The sequence below is a fragment of the Peromyscus eremicus genome, chromosome 20 (genome assembly GCF_949786415.1).
Source record: "Peromyscus eremicus chromosome 20, PerEre_H2_v1, whole genome shotgun sequence".
Lineage (NCBI taxonomy): Eukaryota > Metazoa > Chordata > Mammalia > Rodentia > Cricetidae > Peromyscus > Peromyscus eremicus.
Genome location: NC_081436.1, coordinates 45489847 through 45514494, shown reverse-complemented (window position 1 = coordinate 45514494; position 24648 = coordinate 45489847). Strand labels below are relative to the sequence as shown.

Here is a 24648-nt window from a genome sequence, read left to right as displayed (position 1 = left end):
CTTCTTTCACAGGCTATCCCCAGGGAAGGGGACAGTGAATCAGAATGTGACTGGGGTGCTTATACAGTGACAGAGACTGAAACAACAGAACAAAATTAATTCTCTCTCTGTTACTAAATTTCTTATATGTCCTGAGATTGAGAAAATTAAGCAGCATACCTGTTAATCAGAGTATATCTACTTGTGTGACAGAGTAGGACCAGGAGTCCCAACTTAACGCTAAGAGGCTTTTGTTTAATTGTTTGAGAATTGTATATGTGAATACACTGTTTATGTCTTTTCCATAACTCCCTTTTCTCCCTTGTCCCTTGTTTCCCCATTATGCCCTCTCAAATTTATTACTTCTTCTACAAGTACTCTTATATCTGCATACAGATATACAGATATATCCAACTTACTGAGTCCAGTTAGGTTTGACCATGTGGACATACATTTAGAGCTGACAGTCTAGGACTGGGGCACCTACTATGGGGCTCGTCAGTGAAGAACCTGATTTTCCCTCTCTCGGCAGCCACTTACTTCTTGTAGCTTTCATTTAGGGGTAGAGCTTTGTCAACTTTTCCCTCATCCATATTGGTATGTTGGCTGGTGTGGTCTTGTGCAGGCAACCATACTGTTGAGATTTCATGGCTGCAACATCCTTATCGTGTCCAGAGGAGACTATCTTGTAACAGTTGTCTCAGTCCTCAGGCTTTTTTGTGATAGTCCCTGAGCTTTGCCTGTAGGGGTTGTGGCATCATATGAAAGGACTTAAAAACGAAAATCACATGGCCACCTGAATAGATGCATTTCTGCCTCTGCACATACATATATTATTTATTTGTCTACCTTTAGAAAAATCCACTTTCCCTTGTGTTATGCATCTTATTCTTAGTGCAAGGTTCAGGTTCATCCTGCCCTGTGCATGAACCTCATCCTCATCACTCCAGACCCAAAGTAGAGCCACCCATGGATACGTGGTACGCTTATTGACTCTTCCTCCTGGGTTTGTGTGCCTCTGACATCAGTTGACAGCTAGACTGCTGGGAGTAATAGTCAGCATGTTGTGATTGGCAGTGCACAATGCTTTTAACCTCCCTTCCTACAAGGCTGTCACATTGATTATGATCTGATGGTGATTATCATGCAGGACACAAAATCAGAACGAAGGTCTTAATGCCCTTCCAATGCACCAAAGTTCTGGACACCCTGAGGGAGTCTACTTCTGGCAGCAGGGTGCCCTTCAGTGGTGTTGGGGATAGAGAAACAGTGACTCACAGAGTATAGAGCCAGTGCCTGAGTCACTCCCAGCAAGCTCCAAGTTGTCTTTGCTCAGTATGGAAATCCTTACTCTGCTCTTGCCAAACTGAGTCTTTCCTATGTGGCAAGATAATTGAGTGATTAGATGAAAGAAAAATTACCCAGGAGTTCTCAAAGGGTAGCTAGACAACTGTTGGGTACATGAATTTCCACATCATCATTCCTGTGTGTGTGTGTGTTTGTGTGTGTGTGTGTGTGTGTAATGGGATTGAAATTGAAGCCCTCATCCATCTGTTCTCTGGTCCTCCAGTTTTATATAAAAGGAAGCATATGAAGGCACTGAGGCCAAACAGGGTTCAAAGTCAGCCAGCATCAGGACTGGTAATAAGAAACAGAGGAGGCATTTTTTCACTGTTGCATCAATTGTGATTATCATGATGCTTAAGACAACACCATTTCATAATGAGGAACAATAAATATTGCTAGTCGGCAATATAATAAACTATGAAAGCAAGATAAAAAGAAATGTGGCTGACAAATAGTTTCTGGCACAGGACTCAAATGCAGCCCACTCTCTGCTGAGTCTGAAGACTTACGGCTTTCTTTATCTGGCCAGTTTTTCAGCAGAAGTCCTTCATTTGGTTTCTCTGTTGAAGTTTTTCAAGTTTCTAAAAAACACACTATTGGTGTAAATATTAAGGCCACTCCACGTAGTTAAAAGGAGATTTATTTAATGGCATAACTTACAAATTAAGGGATAGGTAGGTTGTGGGGTCTGGGGAAGGTGTATCACAGTCCAGCGGTGTTCTCTGGAGCTCTGCTTGATCCACCTCCACCATCCAGGGTCCCGGAACCGAGCGAGCACCCGCCGATCCAGATCTCGGGTCCCCAGGCCTTGTAGGCGTGACAGTTGCCAAAGTCTCAATGGGGGTTGGAACTTCCAGATCAAAGCTGGAATGGCTACCCACTACACACACTGTACAGTAAAATATATAGAAATGTATGTGAGTGGATGGGGTATGGTGGCACACACTTTTAATCCCAGAACTTGGAGGCAGGGGCAGGTGAATCTCTGAGCTCTAGGACAGCCAGGGTGGGAGAGGTGTAATGTGGAATGTTGGTCCAGTAGCCTTGCAAATAGATGATGCTGGGGTAAGTGGAACAGCACCCTAACTCTGTTTTCCACTTTCAGTTAAAGCCCCCCTTCCCTGGGGGTGATTTAGTCTCATTTCTGATGGTGTAATAAAATATTCTATCACTGAGTCATTTAGCAGAGAAAGGCTTCTTATTTTAGCTCACACTTGTGGGGAAGTCAAAGAAATGGGAAGTTAAAACAGCTAGTCGCTCCACATCCACAGCCAAGAGCAGAGAGGAAAGAATACGCGCGCGCGCACACACACACACACCCACACACCCACCCACACACACACACACACACACACACACACGTGCTTGGTGCCCAGCTAGCTTTCTACACTGTTATATAGTCAAGAACCTAAACCAGGGAACAGGGACGTCCCACTTTCAGGCTGAGTCTTTCCACGCCAGTCAATGCAATCAAGGCAGTCCCCATAGACATGCCCATAGGTGGAGCTTCTTTAGACAATCCCCCATAGATATCCTCCATAGGCGGAGCTGCTCTAGACAGTCCCCCATAGACATGCCCATAGGTTGAGCTGATCTAGACAGTCCCCCATAGACATGCCCATAGGTTGAGCTGATCTAGACAGTCCCCCATAGACATGCCCATAGGTGGAGCTTGTTGACATTCTCATCCCAGGTGATTCTGGGTTGTGTCCAATTCACACACTAACCATGGCAGGGGATCTTGGATTTGATTATCTCAGTTTGAAAAGTACTGTCTTAGAATGGCATCTTTGCTTAACTCCTTCCTTTGAGAACTGGCCAAACCTTCTTAGGATTCAGAGAACAGAAGAACATGACAGACATTGCCTTGGTCTAATGGCTCTCTGCAGCTCTCCTTACCTCAGATGATTTTTGCTCATTCTGCTTGTCTGTCTCCCTCCTCCTGGACTCTTTGTCTCCTTTCACTTTAGAAAGTCACACTCAGAACTTACGAGGAACAGTATCCCGTCAGCTCTCTTCTCTCTCTCTCTCTCTCTGTAATGTACAGAGACTCCTCAGAATGGGAGGATTCAAAGAGACCATGCAGCTGCTGTTTCCTTCACATACTCCACTGCTGAGTTCTCCACTTGCTGGCTCTCAGAACTTCAGGGCCTCCATTCGGCACAACATCATGCTTTTGTTATCTATTCTGCTTTCTCACCTGCCTTTTCTTACCTTATTACAAAGAAAACTCTTTTTCTGTGGACCAACAATTCCTTTGCTTGCTTAGTTCCTCTCATTACAGTCTACACTGCCCTGGGGTACAGGGCTCTTCATACCAGGATCAACCTTCACCTTCTTCCTTGATTCCCTGAACTGCCACACTCATGTGCTGGCTCTTCTGACCCTCCTCTGCCTCTCTGGTCATTGGCTTGGGAGATCCCGACTAGATCCCCTGGATCATCTATTCATCTACCATTTCCTTTTTCCAGTTGTTGAAATGTTCATATCCATACCGGGATCTTGGTCAACAATGAGTTTCTTCATTTACTTGAAATGAGTTATTTACTTGGAATGAGATGTTTTTAATTTACTCAGAAAGAATCAATAAAATCTCCCAACTTCTGTCTTCTTGATAATTCCTCCAATTCCTATGACTCTTCAAAAAATAGTTGGATCAGAGGTACCGTCCAACTCAATAGTTTCATTTTTTATTTTCCATCAGTGACAGCTGAAATTCATATTTGGTATGTTTTCCACAATAAATCAGCAAAATTTTATTCAGGATAAGGATTGTGTAAGGTTTGGTGGCTTCTCCATGTGAGAGATAATACTATTATTTGTGGCTATAACTTATTCAGCATCAAATACCTCTACCGACTATTGTCATAGACCAGCACACACACTACCTCATTCAAAAGGTTGGGAAATGTTTCAGAGAGGGAAGAGGGTGAACCTACTACTGAGTTTTTAGACTGGGGGATGTCCAGTACCTTGAGATTGTAGAAAGTAAACAGTTTCAGAATTTAGAGGAAGATGTAACTGTGGACTTTGATAAGAAAGAGTGCTGGTGTATGTGGAGCAAATACCATGTGTTATTTGCTAGCATGATATTCATTAAAAATAAAAACTTTATGAGATCTGAATTAGCCCCATTACTTTTGTGATGCTGAAGGTCAAATCCAGGGTCTTCCATATACTAGAAAGATGTTTAACCATGGAGTACATTTTAGCCCCGGATTAGCTCTTACTGTTCTCTCTCTCTCTCTCTCTCTCTCTCTCTCTCTCTCTCTCTCTCTCTCTCTCTCTCTCTCTCTCTCTGTGTGTGTGTGTGTACCTTCATGTGTGTGCATTCCAGCCCTGGATCAGACCCTCCTTTTGTGTGTGCATATGTGTTCATGTATTTGTGTGTACATGCATGTGCTAATCAGGTGCCACCTCCATCACCTTTGAGATTTCTCACTGGCCTTACCAGTTAGTCTAAGCTGGCTGATCAGTGAACTCCAGGGATCCTCTTGTTTCTGCCTCTCCAGTACTAGGACTATAAGTACACGACACCACTTACTACTGCTGCTGCTGCTGCTGCTGCTGCTACTACTTTCTCCTTCTCCTCCTTCTCCTTCTCCTCCTCCTCCTCGTCTTCCTCCTCCTCCTCCTCCTCCTCCTCCTCCTCCTCCTCGTCTTCCTCCTCCTCCTCCTCCTCCTCGTCTTCCTCCTCCTCCTCCTCCTCCTCCTCCTCCTCCTCCTCCTCCTCCTCGTCCTCCTCCTCCTCCTCGTCCTCCTCCTCCTCCTCCTCATCTTCCTCCTCCTCCTCATCTTCCTTGTCCTCCTCCTTCTCTTTCTCTTTCTTGTCCTCCTTCTTCCTCTTCCTTGTTCTTCCATGACTTTTGTGATTTCAACTGAGATCTTTGTGTTTACAAAGCAAGCATTCTACTGGCTGAGCTGTTCTTCAGGCCATTTGGGGTTTTCTTTTTTTCTTTTTCTTTTTTTTTTTTTTTTTGAGACAGGGTCTCATGTTGCCTTGGTTGGCTTTAACTTGCTATTTAGCTGGGGCTAGTTTTGAACTCTTGATCTTCCTAAGTGCTGAAATAATAGGTGTACATCACTACACCTAGCCAAGCTCTATCTTAGATGATGAAACTGCAGTAAATATGAATTTCTAATTTTTCAAAGTCACTAGGAAGAATAACAGGGGACCAGGACCTGGGATCTATATTTCACCAAAATCATGTTTTCCTAGATGCAAGTATACCCTGTACTTATATCATCTCATCAAACAGAAATTTTCCTAAAATATCAGGGCCATCTGCTAAGGGTGGCACTACTGAGACTCACTACTTCTGGTGACTAGCATAGGTGGCACTCTGAGTGAAGAGACAGAGCCATCTGAAAGAAAGGGTGGATGGGAAGGGAGTTATATGATCAATGCTTGTTCACTGGGTTTGGAGGAGGAATCTGAACTACATCCTAGGAACAAAGTAAACTTTCTAAAGTTCCTCTTCAGGATGTCATTATTGTGCATTTGTTTATAGTGAAGATCTGCTAAGACTCCAAATATGAGATTGCCATACATGTGAACATCAGTGATCCAACCAAGAGAATGTCCCTAATCAAGCACAAATTTGACCTGACCTTGCTCAGATACCATAAATAAATGACAGTCTGTCCAAGAGACCAAGAAATGGCATGAAGGCAGGGATTGCTGCCCCATACTAAGATAGCTTGCATCCATAACATATTCGATAAACTTAGAAAATAGAGTCCTAGATCTGATGCTAGGGAGGTTTCTTGTGTTCAGTATTCCTATAATTTAAAAGTTAGCTGTGAGAGCTGCAGATTATTTGACAGATGGTCTGATTATTAGTCAGAATGAAAGCACAGCAGTAACTCCCAGCCAAGACTGTAGCAATGGGAAGGAAGGATCATTATGAAAATTCTTAATGTCCCATGTATCCTGGCTTGGGTCTGGAAAAAAAGAGGACCTTTATGGGACACATCAACTTGATTAGAGAAAGTGTGTAAACAATTTTCACTATGATTTGCCAAACTGCTGTTTGGCAGTTGAATATTTATGTCTTACTGTGGTTATTGTTTGTGTTACTATTGATATTCAGTTGCCTGGCACGTGTTATTTATATCCCTTGCTATTAAGAATCAACTGATTGTGGTGTCTCCTCTGCCATAACCAAACATTAGGCAGAGCTCAGGGATCCTGAGGAAGAGGGGAGGAAGGATTGTGGAGCCAGAGGGGTCAAGGACACCACAAGTACGTGGCCCACGTAATCAATTAAGCCAGGCTCATAGGGGCTCACAGAGATTGAAGTGATAATCAGAGAGTCTGTATGTGTCTGACCTAGTTTCCTCTACATAGATGTCGTGCTTGTGTGGCTTGGTGTAATTGTGGGACTCCTAACAGTGGGAGTGGGGGTGCCTTTGATTCTTTTGCCTACTTTTGGAACTCTTTTTGGGTTGCCTTGTTCAGCCTTGATATGAGAGGATGTGCCTAGTCTTATTGTAACTTGTTATGTCTTGTTTGACTGATATCCCTGGGAGGCCTGCTCTTTTGTGAAGGGACATGGAGGAGAAGTGGATCTGGGAGAGAAGGGAGGTGGGATAGGGAGGGACTGGAAGGAGAGGAAGGAGGGGAAACTGTCGTCAGGATGTAATATATGAGAGAAGAACAAATACATTTATTAATTTAAAAAATAAAAAGAAATAAAAACTGCAAAAAAGAAAAGAATCAACTGAAATATATTTTTCTTTCTTTTCCCACTTCATATTTCTTGAGAGGTGAATACAGGTATCCTCTTCTCATACAATGATCAGAGGAAATCTAACTGGGACTCCCTTTAGAACAAGGCCTCTCTCTTCAAGTTGGACAGATCAGTTTCCTAATTATGATCTCCTCCAAGTGTTGCCAATGGTGGTTCTTTCCATTTTCTTTCTTTCTTTCTTTCTTTCTTTCTTTCTTTCTTTCTTTCTTTCTTTCTTTCTTTCTTCCTTCCTTCCTTCCTTCCTCCCTCCCTCCCTCCCTCCCTCCCTCCCTCCCTCCCTCCCTCCCTCTCTCTTTCTCTCTTCCTTCCTTCCTTTCTTTTTTTTTTTTTGCATTTCACTTTTTTTTCTCCAAGGGATTGGGGTTCAGAGTTGAGCCCACAGTGCCTTCTGAAGTGGAAGTTATGATGTCATCCAGGCTTGTAGGCAACCAGAGGCTCAACTGAGCTAGGAGACCTGCTCAAGACAGCCTCCTCACAGGGCCGTAGACAGGCATCTGGGGCCCAGGATGGCTATGGGAGCTCAGTTCCTCACCATGGAACTCTCCATGGACTCTTACTTTCCTCAGAGCCAGTGGTGAACAGTAGAAAACAAGGAAGTTCAAAGTGTCTTTCTGGATTTAGTCTCAGAAATTCAAGCCTTTATTTCTACCATCCTCTATTGGTCAAAACCAGTGGTGGGAGTCAGAAAACACAGTTCATGTTCAAGAACAGGGAGAATATGCAGTCTGTTTTGGAGCAAGGCAAGAAACAAAATTATGAGCCATGATTTAGTTCTTCACCCTCCCAGATCAAACCTAGGCAAAATGCTTCTACCCAATAGTGTGACCGAGTCCCCTCTCCCCCACAGGGTATGACTTCTGGGACACTTAGGAATGAATGGGCTGCGAAAGGTCTGTTCAGGGTGCCAACTTTCACCCTTCATGTGTGTTTTTCTCTTTTGTGGCTTTTCAAATCATTTAATAGTTGATGTAGCTTTTTAGAAGCAGATAGAATATGTAGGTTTAAGCACCTCAAGGAAGTATATGTATGACAGGATAGAAAAACATTTTTTATAGATATCACCATCTTTTATAATCCTGTTCCTGAGATACACTGTAATCAAGACAAAACCATTCTCCAAACACAAGAAGGTTAAACAAAGCCACTGTCAAACTGAAATTAGATTAACTTATGTCTTTACTACCAGAACGAAAGCTATGAAACAGTATATATAAAAGCCTCTCTTTTTTTCCCCATGGAAGCCAATATAGTTATTTCTTTATTTAAACAAAAATTTAAAAACCTTAGCATCTACAGAGCAGTTCCAAACAAATATTTAATAAATCAACAGACTGATGCCTACCTCATTAATGTGTGGTACACACCATTTAGCACCCTGGTCGGATACACTGTCTCGAACTGGATTTTAGTAATTTCACTTTTGTTAATTCTGTCTCACCAAGGAGACTACGTTCTCATCAAAGGCCAAATAGAATGTTTGTTTCAGTTCCTCCTACTACCTGAAATACAGTAGTTCTTTCATTAATTATAAATTATGGATGGCATTGATTGCCTATTGGCTAGCTTTGTGGTGGCCATTTCTCAATCACTCTAGCATCATGATAAAAATGGAAGCCCATGTTGTTATATGTACTGAGTATTTTTCTGACCTGCCACCCAACTCCCAAATAATGACATGGAGATTTCTAATTAATTATGAAAGCTCAGCCTATAGCTTAAGCTTGTTCCTAACTATCTCTTATAACTTAAATTAACCCATTTATATTAATCTACATTCTATCACATGGTGTTACCTCTCTTCCATCTTGTACCTCCTGTTTCTTCTCTGTCTCTTGGCTTCTCCTTTGCACCTAGATTCCTCTTCCTTTCTCTCCCCAGAAATCTTGCCTATACCTCCTGCCTAGCTATTGGCTGTTTGGCTTTTTATTACACCAATCACAGCAATACATCTTCACACAGTATACAAATATCTCACATCAGTGTGTGTGTGTGTGTGTGTGTGTGTGTGTGTATGTCTGAGACACCATGTTAATGGAACATTATTATAGGTGAGTGATATGAGCATCACGTCTCTGGTTGGTATAGTTTTAAAGGAGATTTTATTACACTGGATGGTAGCAGTGGGTTGTACAACAGGAGGGAGGGAAGAAAAGGAGGAGGAACAGAGGCAGGGACAAAGGAATTTCTTTTTATGAAGCTATACCTTTCCATCTTCTAGATTTTCAGGGCTTGAACATAATAAATAAATGCACTAGAAATATAACAAATCCAAACTTATATGATATAACCAAGGTTATTTATCTATAATCAACTATTTTTTGTGGGTTTTTGAATGTGGTGTCTCAAAAATAAATACAATAATGATGAAATAAGTGTATTCCAAAATGTACTTTTTAAAAATGGGGCAAAACATACATAGAGAAGGCGCATGCATTGGCTGTTCCAATTTTGCTTGGTTTTAGATTTCATATTGGCATAGGAATTACTAGGTAAATACAGCAAAGAGCTTGACATTTCTGAAGTTCGTTGAAAATGGAAAACATAATGAGAGTCCTTATACACAAAGTATGCTTATTCAAAAAGTTCTGTTGATTTTACAAGCACTTTTATTTAAAATTCTGCAGACTTTGATCTTATCCCAGTTCCCTTCAATCACAGGGCTAGAGACCATTGCATCATTTTTCAGTTCAATATTATAAGGCCTGGAGACCAAACTATCATTTTAATGTCACTGATTGGTTGAATATTCACGCTGAGCCTAAAATATTCATTTTCTAAGCTTTCCTATTTGGTTCAATTTTTCCCACTAATTATAAATAACATGAGTTCTTAATGATTTGTGCTGTAGTTGATGTAATATCGTTTAAGGAAGGATGTTGATGTTTTGGCAATGAAAGTGACAAAAATGACCTTTGCACTGACATTCGTATGTACTGTGGGGGTCACAGTGTGGGTAACAAAAAATCATGAACAAAAAAACTGGGATTCCTGGTGCCTGACATGACCTGTGTTCCCTTTGGCCGTCCATGTAGCTGTAACTGTGACCAGGTACTCTACAGCGCTGTAGTAGACGGGTGTGTGGTAACCACTGTCGATCTGACCTTCCTCTCTGTCTCCTCCTCTTGCTCCATCTCCCCTCACATCAGCTTCTCCTATTGTCCCTGAACTTCAAGGCTTGATAGTGACTTCCTGCTCTTGTTCATTTATAGGCTGCATCTCTATGTAGCTTTGAAGACCTTCTAATATCATCTCCTCTTTGAAATTCTGTCTCTGTGAAATTCTCTTTCCCAGAAAGGTCTAGAGTGGTTTGTATGTCCCTGGCAGAGTCCTGAATTATAACAGCATGGTAACTAGCCAGCTGCTAACATCAAAATTCAACAAAAAGAACTTTTGCTGGGCTTATTTACACCTAAAACAACTCCATATTTTTTTTTTTTATCCTTGGCCACTTTCTCACCAAGTATAGAGCTCTGTCTGATCTTAACTAGTCCTGTCAACCAAACACATAGAAGCATGAGAGCTTAGGAAAATGCATCAGACACTCAGGGAACTGATCAGTCACACTGCCCTCTTGAAAGTGGTACTAAGTACCTTGTACCTTTCAGGCATTGGAACCCACATCACATGAAGCAGACTATACTTAGATCTCATTGCCAACATTTCCCAGGCAACAGACAAATATAACACAGCTGAAGCCTTGCTTCACAGTCTCTGGCTTTTAGTATAATGACATGGAAAGCATTCCCCAGGCCTTGCATATCTGCCTAGGCAGCAATCCCAGGAGTTTCTCCGAATGTCTCGGCTCAGGAAGAAGTGATTCTGCTCCTTAGAGTCGCATGAGATTCCTGCCTGGAGTGCTTGGGGTGGCCAAGGGCACAGAACTGAATAAAACGTTCCAAGCTGAAGGCCAATGGGCCAAAGAAAATAGGAAACAGACAACAAAGGCCAGACACAGGACATGTAGTCAGCGTAAGTAAGAGAAATCCTTTTAAATTCGGCCCTGAGTCTCACTCAGAGAAGAGGGCAAGTGAGCAAGAGGAAACATGCTAATAAACTCAAGGCTGATTGCTGAGTTGATGGGAGAGGGAACATGCAGACCATCTGGCAGGCTTGAGAAAGCACAACCTATCAAGAACAGACATAGGCTACAGGACCAGCATCAGTTGGAGAGGTGGTAATGCATTGCTTTTGCGTTCTTTTGCCCTACTTAAGGACAGGTAACTTGGCCTCAGTTTTACAGCCCCCTTTCAGGGATAGTAGTAACAACAGCCTTATTGGTTCTTGTGAAGACTAAAAGTGAGCTTACATACATAAACTACCTGGCATTTATGACCTGGTGAAATAGTCTAGAAGAATACCTGATAAACTGCCAGCCACATTTTTTTCCTTTACAAAGCCTACAATGGGACTTGGCATGTCAATCATTCACCCAGTAGTTCAACAATCATTTAAAAATATGATGGATATTAATTACACAGAATAATTTTCTTTTGAGACTGTGTCACTGAGGCTGCCCTTGAATTATGATCACTGCGTATAACACCGAGTGCTAGGATTACAGGCACATAGGGGAGTAGATATGTTTTTTTTCAAGACAGGGCTTCTCTGTGTAACAGTCCTGGCTGTCCTGGAACTCACTTTGTAGACCAGATTGTCCTTGAATTCACAGAGATCTGCCTTCCTCTGCCTCCCAAGTGCAGGGATTAAAGGCATGTGCCACCATCACCCATGAGGCACTAAATTTTTAAAAATCAGTTTTACAAAATTTAAGAGTGAGAAGATCAGAGCTAAAGCCTCAACCTAAGGAATTGTGACTACCCATCCTTCAGAGATCATGCTTGTGTGTTACACATATTTAAGTGTTGATCTAGACATACATTCACTTAGGTTTCATCCTGTATACACTGGACCACCTATTCATTGTGAGACTCTCATTTGGTCTGAGTCAAGGGAGCTCAATATGTATGATGCCAACAGTCAAAAGGCTCTCATTTGGGGGCAAGATGGAAATGAGAATAAACAATATGATGGGTCAGAGATAGTAAAGGCTGTGGGGAAGCCATGCAAGCAGAAAATTCATCCACTCATTTGTTAGTTCATGCAACAAACTTTTCTTAATTTACATATTGTGTGGAAGACACCAGTAAAATGTCACCACAAATAAGATAAGTAACCCTTGATCTCTTGGACTCATGGTGGCTCTGCTTATTACAATTATGAAGAAGGGTTGAGTTGAGACTTTAAGAAAGAGGACTATCTAGGCATGCTGATGCACACCTTTAATCCTAGCACTTGGGAAGTAGAGACATGTAGATCTCTGTGAGTTTGAGGCCAGCCTGGTCTACAGAGTGAATTTCAGGCCAGCCAGTGCTATTCAGTGAGACCCTGTCTCAACAAAGGGAAAAAAGAGTGAGGAATAAATAGTAATAGAGGCAAACAAGGGGAATGGGTACTGAAGAGGGATATCTCCTGTACTAAGGAATCCAGCATCTCCCTAGAAAGGGCACTGGCACCTAGCTTGGGTGGTCCCATCTCATTAGCAAGTGGCCTCACCTTGGGTCCTTGCAAAAATCTTTGTTATGGACTGTGACTGTGTTTTTTCTGTAAAGAATTTCTTCACACCCAGCTCTGGGAACTTAACCGGTTACCTTAGAAGCAGCTGCGGACACATGTTTTAGGACACTTGGTTCTCCTGCTTTTTAACCAGGTCTACAAGGTGTACAAAAGCATCTCCAGGTCCAACTGCAGCTCTGTGTAAACTTGCCTTTTGATTTCAATCCTCATTAATTTTTATGTGGAGAGAGGGGAGAGAGAGAAAGAGAGGGAGGGAGGGAGGGAGGGAGGGAGGGAGGGAGAGAGAGAGAGAGAGAGAGAGAGAGAGAGAGAGAGAGAGAGAGAGAGAGAGAGAGAATGAGACCTACAGTCAAGTACAGGTATGGTGGGCATGAATAATCTCCATTATGGGAATCACGTGTACACAGAAAATTTGAGTATGGATTATACAATAACTTCAAGGACAATAAAACCCATATTTCCCTAACAATATGGACTTGTATCTTCACAGTCTTCATCTTTTCTGAGACATTTCAATGGGCTGAATATTTTTGTGAGGTTTTTTATTAGTTGCTATTATTTGCATTTCAGATAGCACTGAATTATATCTACTTTTCTCTGTAGATTTACAAAATCAAAACAACCAGATTGTTACTTTTAACCCCCCTTGCCCCTTTCTTTCTAATGAATAAGTCAGGGAATTGGGGAGCTGTTCCCGAAGGCACTTTCCTGGAGGTCCCTTCAAGCTAATCTGTCTTCTGCTGCGAGCAAGTCAAGTTGCACTTGTAGCATAAGGTCATGAGAGGTCTCTGAGTCATGGGAGATGATAATGAGGAGCAGCTTAGCATTTAGTCATCAGTGTTTTATTATGTTTTAATTCCTTCACAATTAGAGGCTCCCTGTAGGGAAAGTCGTGTAACTTCTGACAGAAGAAGAGGGATTGTCACTAAATACCAAAATACATTTTAGGACGCAGGCATTGACAAGTGGGGACCCCCCATCCAATAGAAAGAACTAACTGTAGTTAGCTTCTAAACTAATGTGCAGTAGATGGTCTACAAGTGGGTTGGATCTGAAATGTCTCCAGAGGCTCATGGTTTCTGTGCTTGGCCGCCACTTACAGTGCAGTTTTGAAGACAGTAGAGACTTTAGGAGTCAAGTAGGGCTTTGGAGGTTATGTCTACCCTGGGTTCTGGCCACCCTACTTCACTTCCTGGCTCATCACAGTGTGAGCAGACCCTGCTCCATATGGCTGCCACCTTGAATTCTGCCATACCATTCCACCTTGAAGGACCCACACTCCCAAAACCATGAGCCTCAATGATCCTTCTCTCCTTTAACGTGCTTCTGTCTGATATTTTGGTCACTGTGACACCAAAGTAACTAACCACACTTGTGTAGGGTGGCTTCCTGTCTGGCAACTTGGTTAGCTGAGTACGAAATGAAGACTACTGAAACTCAGAGACGGCAGGTTTACCTTTGAGAAATCTTTACCTCCCTGTGGACTTCCAAAAGGCTAGTCAGATCTCAACTGGATGTGGACAGATAGGGCATGGTGGTTCTACCCAGGTTGGTGAGAGAAGGACTGACCTTTATTGGGTTCACTTAGCACCACCAAGGTCATGGGCAGCAGGAATGGGTGTTGGGAAGTGCTGGTGTAGTTGGCTCATTGGATGACTGTTGCCCAGAAAGAAGAGATTTTTATTTCAGAGATGCCATGGTATTTTGACCCCAGGAGATAATGACTAGGATTACAGAATCTATCCAAACCGCATAGCCAGTCGTTCTATATGCATTGTTTAAAAACTTCATCATTAACTATCTTCATCCTTCCTCATTATTTCTAGAACAAATACTATACTGACACTTTTCTTTTTAAAACTTAGAAACTAACATGTGAAAACATTATTTTCAGCTGTCAGAATTCTTGATTATTATGATTTCAAATTTGTCTACAGTGAATATTCATGCTCAGGAAAAAGTTATTGTAATTTGAACTTATAAATCCTTTATATTACTACTACCTATCAAGCTTACCATTCTAATTTATTGACATTTTCTTCAGCTCTCAGTCAATTAGACATTATTTCTCAATAAATTTGGTTCAAGAGAGATGCTGTCCTGCACTCCAATCTTTCAAAGCATTGTTGCACCTGAACACTGTGTAGCTGAGACACAGAGTCATGTGAGCTATGGGTCCTAATTCTAACGTAATGCTAAGCTGTCTTGGTTTGAGGCTGGGACACCTAAAGGTGCTATCACCCATCCAGTGGTCTTGCTGTAGAATATGATTGCATAATGATGTGTCAGAGTATGTGTCTCTGTGCTTTGTTTTGTTTTGTTTTTAACCTGTAAAAATGTGAAGAATACTGAAATTTGAGCCAGGTGCTGAGGTGTACACCTTTAACACCAGCACTCAGGAGGCAGAAACAATCAGATCTCTGTGAGTTCAAGGCCAGCCTGGTCTACAGAGTAAGTTCCAGCCCAGTCAGGGGTACATAGTGAGAACTTAACTCAAAAGGGGGAAAAAACCCTGTAAATTATTTGGAATAAGAGGTCTACCCAGTGGAAAAGAAACTCAAATACATTTAGATTTTTTTATGGGACTGAACCAGCCAAATCAAACACAGGCTTTCCTGAGGCTTCCAACTTCTTACTGGAAAGTCACACTCTTCAGAAGTTTGTTGTTTAATTACAATTCATGCCTTTTGCAGATTATATTATGAGGTGGACCAAAAGGAAAATGTTAGACATGTCCACTTGTGATTCCTATTGTGCTATTTGTGGACTTCCAAGTGCGTACACTGAGTGGTCTGGTATATGCAATGACAGGGCCAGTTCCTTGCAGGCTGAGCCACTTTGGTGGGAAGGAGAAAGAGCAACAGAGCAGATTACAGTGCAGATCTTCTATAACGTGCCTTTGCACAAACTCACCATGTTAGAATCTAACCGAAAAATCCTATGATACCTGTAACCCTAACGCAACTTCACTGCCCTCCCCAGAAAAGAACTGTTGTAACACATAAAAATGGAATTTCCAAGACTTAATTCTTAATAGAACTTCTTCTGTCCCTCCCCCCGCTGCCTTTTCTTGAAACAGGTCTAACTGGTCTCAAAGGAGAAAAAGGAAATCCAGGCATTGGAACTCAAGGACCAAGAGGTCCCCCTGGTCCAGCAGGTAAATCTTTCTACCTAACAGAAATTATAAGATGTAACTCTTTATGGTCACTTCCTAGGTGAAGAAAATAGCCATATTTCACCCTGGTGTCAACAGGAATAACTGTGTTTCTCATTTATTTTATTGCAAGGCTAATGCACTGGTCACAATCTACCCATGATGTCAGTCTAAAAAGTGACAGCACATTTGGGTTCATTTTGGTTGAATGAGTTAGATAAGGCTACAGGAACACATACATCCCAGGAGCTTGGTGATACGATGAAACTTTACTTCACATTTGCATACTTTCGTGTGTTTGAGGTAAATACTCCTCTGTGTTGAACCATGTGATGTCCATCATGAGTTATGCACTCTCCAAGAAAAAGGTGAAGAAGGCCTATCAATCTCCTACACATTCACACACCTCTGGCTGGAACTAGTCACACAACCTCAGCTGAACTGGAAGGGAGGCATGAAATCTAGAGAAACACAAGGGAATTTGGAAAACACTGGTGGTTCCTGCTGTGGTTGTCTTGCCAAATGAGCTTTGTGGAAGTTTTGAGTTGAATACAATATCATGCTTTTCAAATTATCTCCAGATGAGCTGAGTTGTCACCGGAAACATGAGCTCGTGTTCTATTGTATTTACAACCCTAGTCTTAGCCATATTGAGTCAAACGAGTACAGATTTTCCTTTTCAGTGTAACAGTGGTTTTGGAACATGTCTTTAAGTGATAGCACAAAATCAATAGGTCCCTCTTAATTGTAAGTACTTTTAGTACCAGAGGTTGTGTGAGGAACTGATGTCATGTGTTCCACAGTTTCGGTGGTTTATGAGAACTGGTGGACTGAAACTGAATGTACTTGTAGACCTTCTCATCCTTCGAACAGCAAGCTGTACTTGTGTCTATATCTCATTTCAATGTTAGTTGAGTGGGATTTTAATTTTCATAGCTTTAATGTTTCATATATACACATAATTTGTTTTGATTAAATCCATCTCCATTCCCTCTCAGATTCCTGCCCTATCTGCCTTCTATATATCACTTTTCTTTCCAACTTCATGTGCTCTTAAAAAAAAACCCACTGAGTCCACTGAGTCCACTGCCTACATGTATACAGAAGCAGGAAAACCTACTGGAGTGTGGGTAGCCTCTTAGGCGTTACTTCCTGGAAGAAAACTGACTTATCTCACAGCAGCCTTCAATTTCCAATAGCTCCTCAGCTAGGGGGTGGGACTTCTAAAGCCCCTTCCTCTCTCTATGTAGTTGAATGCTTTTATTTCTAGTTGGAGAATGCTTTTTAAACTAAGGAACACCAGGCCTAAAATTCAATAGGCATGAAAAACCAAACAACCAAACCCAACAAATTTCTTGAACTCAAAAAAAAATTTTAATCATCCCTTATTTCCATTCAAAGTTCTTAATTGATGTAAGATGGCCTAAGGAAATTTAGACTAATGTACTGGGTCCAATTTTAAACTACTTTCCATTTGTCTTTTCCAGGATGATGTTTTTAGACCTAGACTAATTTAATTAGCTGAAAATGTAAGCCAGTACTAATTTACACAACAATTTTAGCTTTATGAGACTGTGATTTGAATGTATTCATGTGTGTACATATGTGCATGCCTACACATTGGATTCATGAGGGGCTGTATTGGAAAACAAGAGCTCCATTGAGAAAATGAGGTTTTTGAGAATGGCCTACTCCTTTCCCTTGAATGCCCAAGAGGACACAGAGAAGAATACATTTTGCTCCCCAGTGTTGGAGCTGATTGCAAGCATTGTCTTTGAGGAGAACATGTGATTATGGTATGATCCTTTGCTCAGGGACTCAACTTTAGGAAAAAGTACACAATGAGTAGAATGGCTGGTCCCCTCATTGTTACATCTTTTAAAGTTAATTTACTTCATGGTGGTCTCAAAACGCACTATGCTGTTGTAAATGACAAACTCTTCATCATTGTTTGCTTCATAGGGCCTTCAGGAGAAAGTCGTCCTGGCAGTCCAGGGCCACCTGGCTCTCCTGGACCAAGGGGCCCCCCAGGCCACCTGGGAGTACCTGGACCACAGGGTCCTTCTGGCCAGCCTGGATATTGTGACCCCTCATCATGTTCTGCCTATGGTGTTGGAGGTAAGCACCAGCCTCTTGTGGGCTTTGCAAAGTTATACAGTGGTTACTGCTAACCTGTGGAGGGGTTGGAAATCAACAGTTAGGAGAGGGTAGCAGAGCCTGGACTCTTCATTCCCTTGCGTTATCTTCTGTAGACACAATTTTCTGTCCAGTCTATGTAAATCCCCCAGGGCTGGGGATATAGCATAGTGGTAGAATATTTGCCAAATGGTGACCCACATAGACTTGGTCTTCTACTGGGTCGTTTGTCACATATGGTGTCCTCCATGCTGTTCCTGTCATGGTGTGGCCATGATATCCTGTGAAATTTCACTTTTCGCTTTAGACCTTCCCCCTAATGAGTAAGGCCACCACGATTCTTTTAGAGGACATCCTGCCCACCAGATGACAAGGGAGATCTTAAGAATCAAAGTAGCCATGTTGTCTTTGCTTCATCACTAAGGGCTAGACTGAGAATCTGAGAGATGAAACAATCTTCCTGCTCACCCTAGGGCCTTTTTGAACCACGATGCGAGAGGTCCAGAGAGAGCTATAGGTCAGTGCATAGATTAGTCAGTGAATGGAAATTTTTCTGCTTTTAGAGAAATTTAACCTTAGTTGCCCAAGAAATTGGTCAAAGTTGTGTTGATGTATTTTTCTCTGTTCATCTTTTCCCTCCTTGTCCTCATCCTCTCAAATCTGTCCCCTGTCCCCTAAGATCTCATCCCATACAATGATTACCAACACTGAAGTGCCAATCTTGCACTTTGGTTGCATTGACCTGGGCATCTGGTTATGGATACAGAACCAGTTCACCACCACTACTAAGCTCCTGCCTGTAACCCTGTCACCTCTTTCTTGCCTCAACTGCTTCCCCACCTCACCATGTTCAAGTCCTCTGCCTACCTTGCACCAAACGTGTTGTAGTGATAGCATCAAAACATAACAAAGAAATATAGGTCAACTGTGATAGAAACTGACTTCCCGAGTCAGTCTGAATGGAGTTCTGTGTGTACCAAGACTTGATCCCAACCTCCTCTATACCAAGGCTCTGTAACAGTTCCTTAACTGTATGTCTCTCTTTCCTATCCCACACAAGATGATGAGCACCTTCCCTCCTGGCTCTTCTGCTTCTCCTTCTTCTCTTGATCACCCTCTTGCCACTCTCCCCGGTGAAGGACTTGTAACACAAGATTGGGTTTTTAATTTTATACTTTCTCTTACGATTCTACTTCATTTCAGGGTTTCTTTTGTAAATAAAACGTACAATACTTAAGCAATTGGCCACAATTCTAGTTTTCCAACATTATTTTTTTTTTCTAGTTTGTCTTTCCTTTCCTCCTTTTACTAACTATGAAGCCTCACGGGGAAGCAGCATAGTGGGCTAGGCAGTGAGTGCTTTCTCCTCACACAGGGCACCTTTGTGGTTTACTGACCAAATCTGTGTCTCTAAGGACTCAGGAGAGATTATCCATTTCTGGTTCCTGGGTTCCATCAGGCCCCCACCCCCACTTTTCCTCTTTAGTGTCCCATCCGGATCAGCCTGAGTTCACACCGGTCCAGGATGAGCAGGAGGCCATGGATCTGTGGAGCTTGAGCATCTGATGGCCTCAGGAGACATTTGAAGAGCAGTGGCGGGCCCTCTTCTGGAGCTTTACTTACAAAATGTTGTCATGTGGTTTGTATGCTACTTTGCAGGGGGAGGCAAGGCTCATGTCATCGGCCGATATTTCCTCTATAGTTGTCATTGATTATTGTTTAAAAAAACTGTATTTTTAAACCATCCCCCTTTTTTGTGACACTGTTGAAATTTTGTCCCTTTGCTGTTTTAATTGCATGCCAGATAATTTGGTCTTTTTCCAAAGGAGAGTGCTGAGAGAAGAATTGAAAAGGATAAGTTGAACCCCAGAATCTCTTCTCTGTTAGATCATTTCAATTTACAAAATATATAAGAGATGTGTGGTTACATTGGAGGGAGTTGGGGCCCCAGTAGTGAAAGAGTGACTATGGAGATTCATGGTTAATGTCATTTACCCCATACCCAGGGCAATGACCTTGCTGATAATTAAAATACCACCATCATTGAGGAAACTACCTCTTTTTCATTTAAAATAATCTGTTCAATTCTTAGATCACTCAGTAACTGGTTTCACGGGTATTCAGAAATAAAAGCTAGAATATAGCCTTTTTGGATTTGATAATTAAAGAAAAATAGATTGTTTTCCAATAGTTTTTGATCCATGTAAAATAATGACTTCCTACCAACTCCAATACAAAAGAGACCCTTTTTATTAAATGAATAATTTGTCCAGCAATGTGTTTCGGGGCTTGCCTCCCCTTGACTACAGGGATTGCTTTGTAAATGCAGATATGTTTTTGAAGACTTGTTTTTATTCTTTTTTATAAGCAAATAAAAACTTAAAACAATATGTGTGGATTCTTTTTATTGTACTTCTGAATGACACCTTCAACTTTGGTAGTTTTAGTTGAGTGTCCACCTGAAAAGCAACAGCTCTGGTCCTATAGGTAAGCATCTAACTGTCACTCCTTCATCCCTTCATCGTCAGTTGAATAGAAAGCTTACCAGAACTGATGGACTTCACACAAAGTGCCTGTAATCATTTTAATATCATATAATTTACCAGGCAGCGAAAGCAACATAAATGTACCAGTTCTGCTTAATAACATAGTGATTGACCAAAGAACTTTTCTGTCTTCTAGTATTAAGACATTCCTAAAATCCTCTAGAACAGTGGTTCTCAACCTTCCTAATGTTGCAACCCTTTAATACATTTCCTCATGTTGTGCTGACCCCTATCTATAAAATTATTTTCATTGCTACTTCATAACCATAATTTTGCTACTATTATATTTACTTCTGATAGTCTTAGGTGACCCCTATAAAAAGTTTATTCAACTCCCCCTCCCAAAAAAGGGGGTTGCAACCCACTGGTTGAGAACATCTGCTCTAGATGGTAAAGAGGAAATTAAACTGAATCCCACACACTCTAGCCCTTAAATTAGAACTTCTCTTTTCTTCTTTTGAAGGAAAATCAAAGTATTAAAAAATATTTGATTTTTGTCTTAGTAAGAGTTTCACATCATGACCACAGCAACTCTTACAAAGGAAAACATTTAATTGGATGGCTTGCAGTTTCAGAGGTTTAGTCCATTGTGTTCATTGTGGGGAGCATGGCAGGGGGCAGGCAGATATGGTGCTGTAGAAGGAGTTGAGAGTAGAGAAGGAGCTACATCTTGATCCCACAGGCAGTAGGGAGTGGTCTGAGATGCTGGATGTGGTTTGAGCATATATGAGATCTCAAAGCTCACCTCCACAGCGACACATTTCCTCCAAAAAGGCCACATCTACTGCAGCAAGGCCACACCTCCTAATAGTGCTACTCCTTTTGGGGCCATTTTCTTTCAAACCACCACAAGTTCTATTATTTGCTGGTTGAAATTAGGAAAGAAAACCATAGCTTTCTGTGAGTTGCATGACCCTGCTAACAACCATTTTAAGAAAGCTGGATGTCTTTGCTGTGGGATGTCTTTCTGTACGCTGTGAATATATGTGTTGCTCCCACTGGCTAATAAAGAAAGCAGCTTTGGCCTGTGGCAAGGAAGCTTAGAGGCAGGTGGAAAATCCAAGCAGAGATAGAGAGAAGAAGAAGGGTGGAGTCAGGGAAGACACCAGCCTTCCATCTAAGGAGTAACATGTAACAGGTAAAGCCATGGAACACATGTCGATACATAGATTAATAGAGGTGGGTTGAATTCAGTTATAAGAGCTAGCTAGCAAGAAGCTTGAGCCATAGGCCATAAAGTTTGTAATTAATATCATGCCTCAGAATAATTATTTTATAAGCAGCTGCGGGACCACCAGTGGGAGAGATTCATTCAACCTTGGGGCTGAGTGGGACTGGAGAAACTTCCGGCTACATGTCTTCATTTACAACCAAATGTAGGTTCTGTCTGGATCAGGAAAAGGCTCGTGAGAAGCAGAGTGTTTGTTAGGTCACAACATTTTCTTACCCTCTGTCCTCCTGAGGACCCCATCACTTCCTTTGGTTTCTGTCACTAGAGAGAAGAAATCTTCTTGATAACAAAGGATTCAACAGCAGCTTTATGTGTGTGCCTTTGAGGACCCAGGCAAGCAGCTTTCTGGTATAAAGGAAGACGTCAGTGAGCAAGTAGCCTATATCCATCTTTAAGCCCTAGCTGAAATTTACTGCAGAAAAATAGGACCAGTGAGGAAGAGGAATGCTTGATAGCACACAGCAAATCCACATAGTCTGACCTAGAATCCCGTGGGAGAACTCCTCCAACTTATGTAACTGGGAAGGTAACACATTGCTCCATGACAGTTCTCTTTCAGGTTTCTCAGTCTGGGACATTCAATGGCAACTATCAAGATGGATGTTCTGTATGTTTTAGATGAGTTAGGTGAGAACAAATGTCTAATATGGTATCACTGCAAAGACCCAGTTTTTATGGATGATGAAACCATTAGAGGCTCCAATCCATTCTTGCCATTCTTGGCTTTGATTTTGCTTGGTGATCTGAATCCGCTTATGTAAGCAACAGCAAGTCTCATTTGCTTAGCGTGTGTCACCACTTGGACCCAGTATATCAGCTTTATATTGAGTGAAACGTTCAGAATAAAAGGTGTAACTCAGATTCGGGATTTGTGTGTTTATAATACATTGCCTGTAATATGAGCTGACGCTCAAGAGCATTTTTACTGACTAGCTTATCTTGGCAGGAATGTACTTCTCTCTGTATAGATGGAGGGCATTTTCTGAAAGTAATAGAACAGCCATCCTATCACGAGAAGAAACATTACTCCTCAGAATTTTCATCACGTTTGTTAGAATTTCTGTTTCTTTTGAGAATAGTCATTTTAGGATATAGTATTTTTATCTCAGAAGGACTCTAATTCTAGGATGACCTCGTTCCCTCTTTCTTCTTTGCCTTTTCTTTCTGGTTTGTTTTTCCATGCCTAACATTGCTGTTTTAGTTGAGGATGAAAACAAGAACACGAGAGATGTGGACTATGTCCTCATGAAGCTTCCGTTTTTTCCTTATGGAGAAAGAACAAAAATGCATGAGTAGACCAGCAAATTAATTAAAACTCCTAAGTGACATGGAGACAGAAAAAGTGCCGGGACAGGAGTAAGAAAGGGAGTAATGTAGAAGCAAATGCTTCCAATTGGGTGGACCTAAGATGCCTCTGACCATTTAGTAGAGAAATGCAGATAAGTTGAATGCTGGAGGAGCATGGAAGCCCAGAGCTCAGTGCCCTGCCAGGAAGCCATTGTCACACGAGAGGAGGCCAGTTGATAGGAGAGTGAATGGAAGAGGCAAAAAGGTAAACCTGGAGACCAAAGTATGCAATTAATGACTTAGATTTGAAATTGAATCCCACTAGAATCAGTCAAGACATTGTCAAAGGCAAAACTACATGGTCTTCTGTGTGTTTTAAGTTGATATAAGGCAAATAGCTCTTCCATTGGCCATGTTGTTGGACTTTAGTTCTGAAGCTGTCATTAAATTGTGTTCTGAGCTGTCAGTAAAGGCCTACCCCAAGAACTTTGTATGCACTGTGAAGTTAAGTTGGGCTAGGCACAAAGAAATTAGTTAAAAATCCAACACACACAGTGTCAGTTCAAATCTGGGCATTCTGCCAGCAGATATACACTTTTACTCTTCTACTGTATTTTGTGTGATGATATATTTTAATGGCAAAGAAAGAAAGTAGTGTGGGAGCTTACAATGATAAACAGTTATTTCTTTCTTACATATTCAGGGCAGCTGCTTGGCATATCTTGATCTAGGATTCTGCACTGCTTCTATATTAGACATTCCTAGTCTCAACATGCCCTTCTATGGTTGTTGTGGCAGCAGAAAAGAGGGCATTTAGACTCCTCTTTCTAAGCTTATGTTGGAAGTGATGCACATTGTTTGTGCTTATGTGCCATTGACTTAAAACAATCAGGTGATCATTTTTCAGTGATGGGGTGAAGTACAACTATTGGCCAACAAAGCAGAAGAGAACCAGGATGGTTGGCAAGGTGTGCTAAAGGCTGCCACTTCAACTGTAGTTTATTTGAACCTCATAAAAACCTGAGAGTTAGTTCACATGCATCTTGGTTTTCCCAATGAAGATGCAGAAGCACATAAAAACTAACTTAATTGCCCAAAGACCCACAGGTAGAATTTAAATGCAAGCATTCTCGAGAAGATATGATGCCTTGTAACTTGCAGACATTATTTGGCTTTGTGGGTTGGTAATTCTTAAAATGACAAAGAAGAGTGAAAATGGAACCCAGTAATTCAAAGATTCCAAGGCTCTGCAGAGTTCCCAAAGAGTCCCATTCAGCTGTCTGAGTCGAGAACTGATGTGTGCTCTGCCCTCCCCACCCTCCCCCACACAGTCAAGGACCACAGGCATTGAGTAGGCAACCACTTGAGATGTATCAGTTTGAAACCATCCTGTGGTGAAGAATGGATTGGAGGGGATCAGAGCAAACAAGAAAACAATACTTCAAACATGGTAGTGGCCACTGACAGACAACAGAGGGCCATCTAAGCTGTTGGAATCAGTGGCTCACTAATCAAGGTGAGTGGAGATGAAGAAAGTCAGTGTATCCTAGCCCAATACTGGCATAAACAACAGAGTAAATGAGATAACTTAGTCCATCTGAGAATTAAAGATTTGAAGCAGAGAAACGGAAGAGTTCATTT

General features: G+C 41.7%; 1 protein-coding gene across 1 annotated transcript in view; it reads left to right on the top strand.

The window, feature by feature from the left end:
• Positions 1-20086, top strand: part of Col14a1 (collagen type XIV alpha 1 chain) — a 174846-nt gene extending 154760 nt beyond the window's left edge. The window contains exons 37-39 of the mRNA XM_059247022.1: positions 15733-15810; positions 17770-17925; positions 19430-20086. Of these exons, the coding sequence (XP_059103005.1) occupies positions 15733-15810; positions 17770-17925; positions 19430-19509 (314 nt within the window). The 3' untranslated portion in view covers positions 19510-20086. The remainder of the gene's footprint in view (positions 1-15732; positions 15811-17769; positions 17926-19429) is intronic.
• The last annotated feature ends 4562 nt before the right edge of the window (positions 20087-24648 follow it).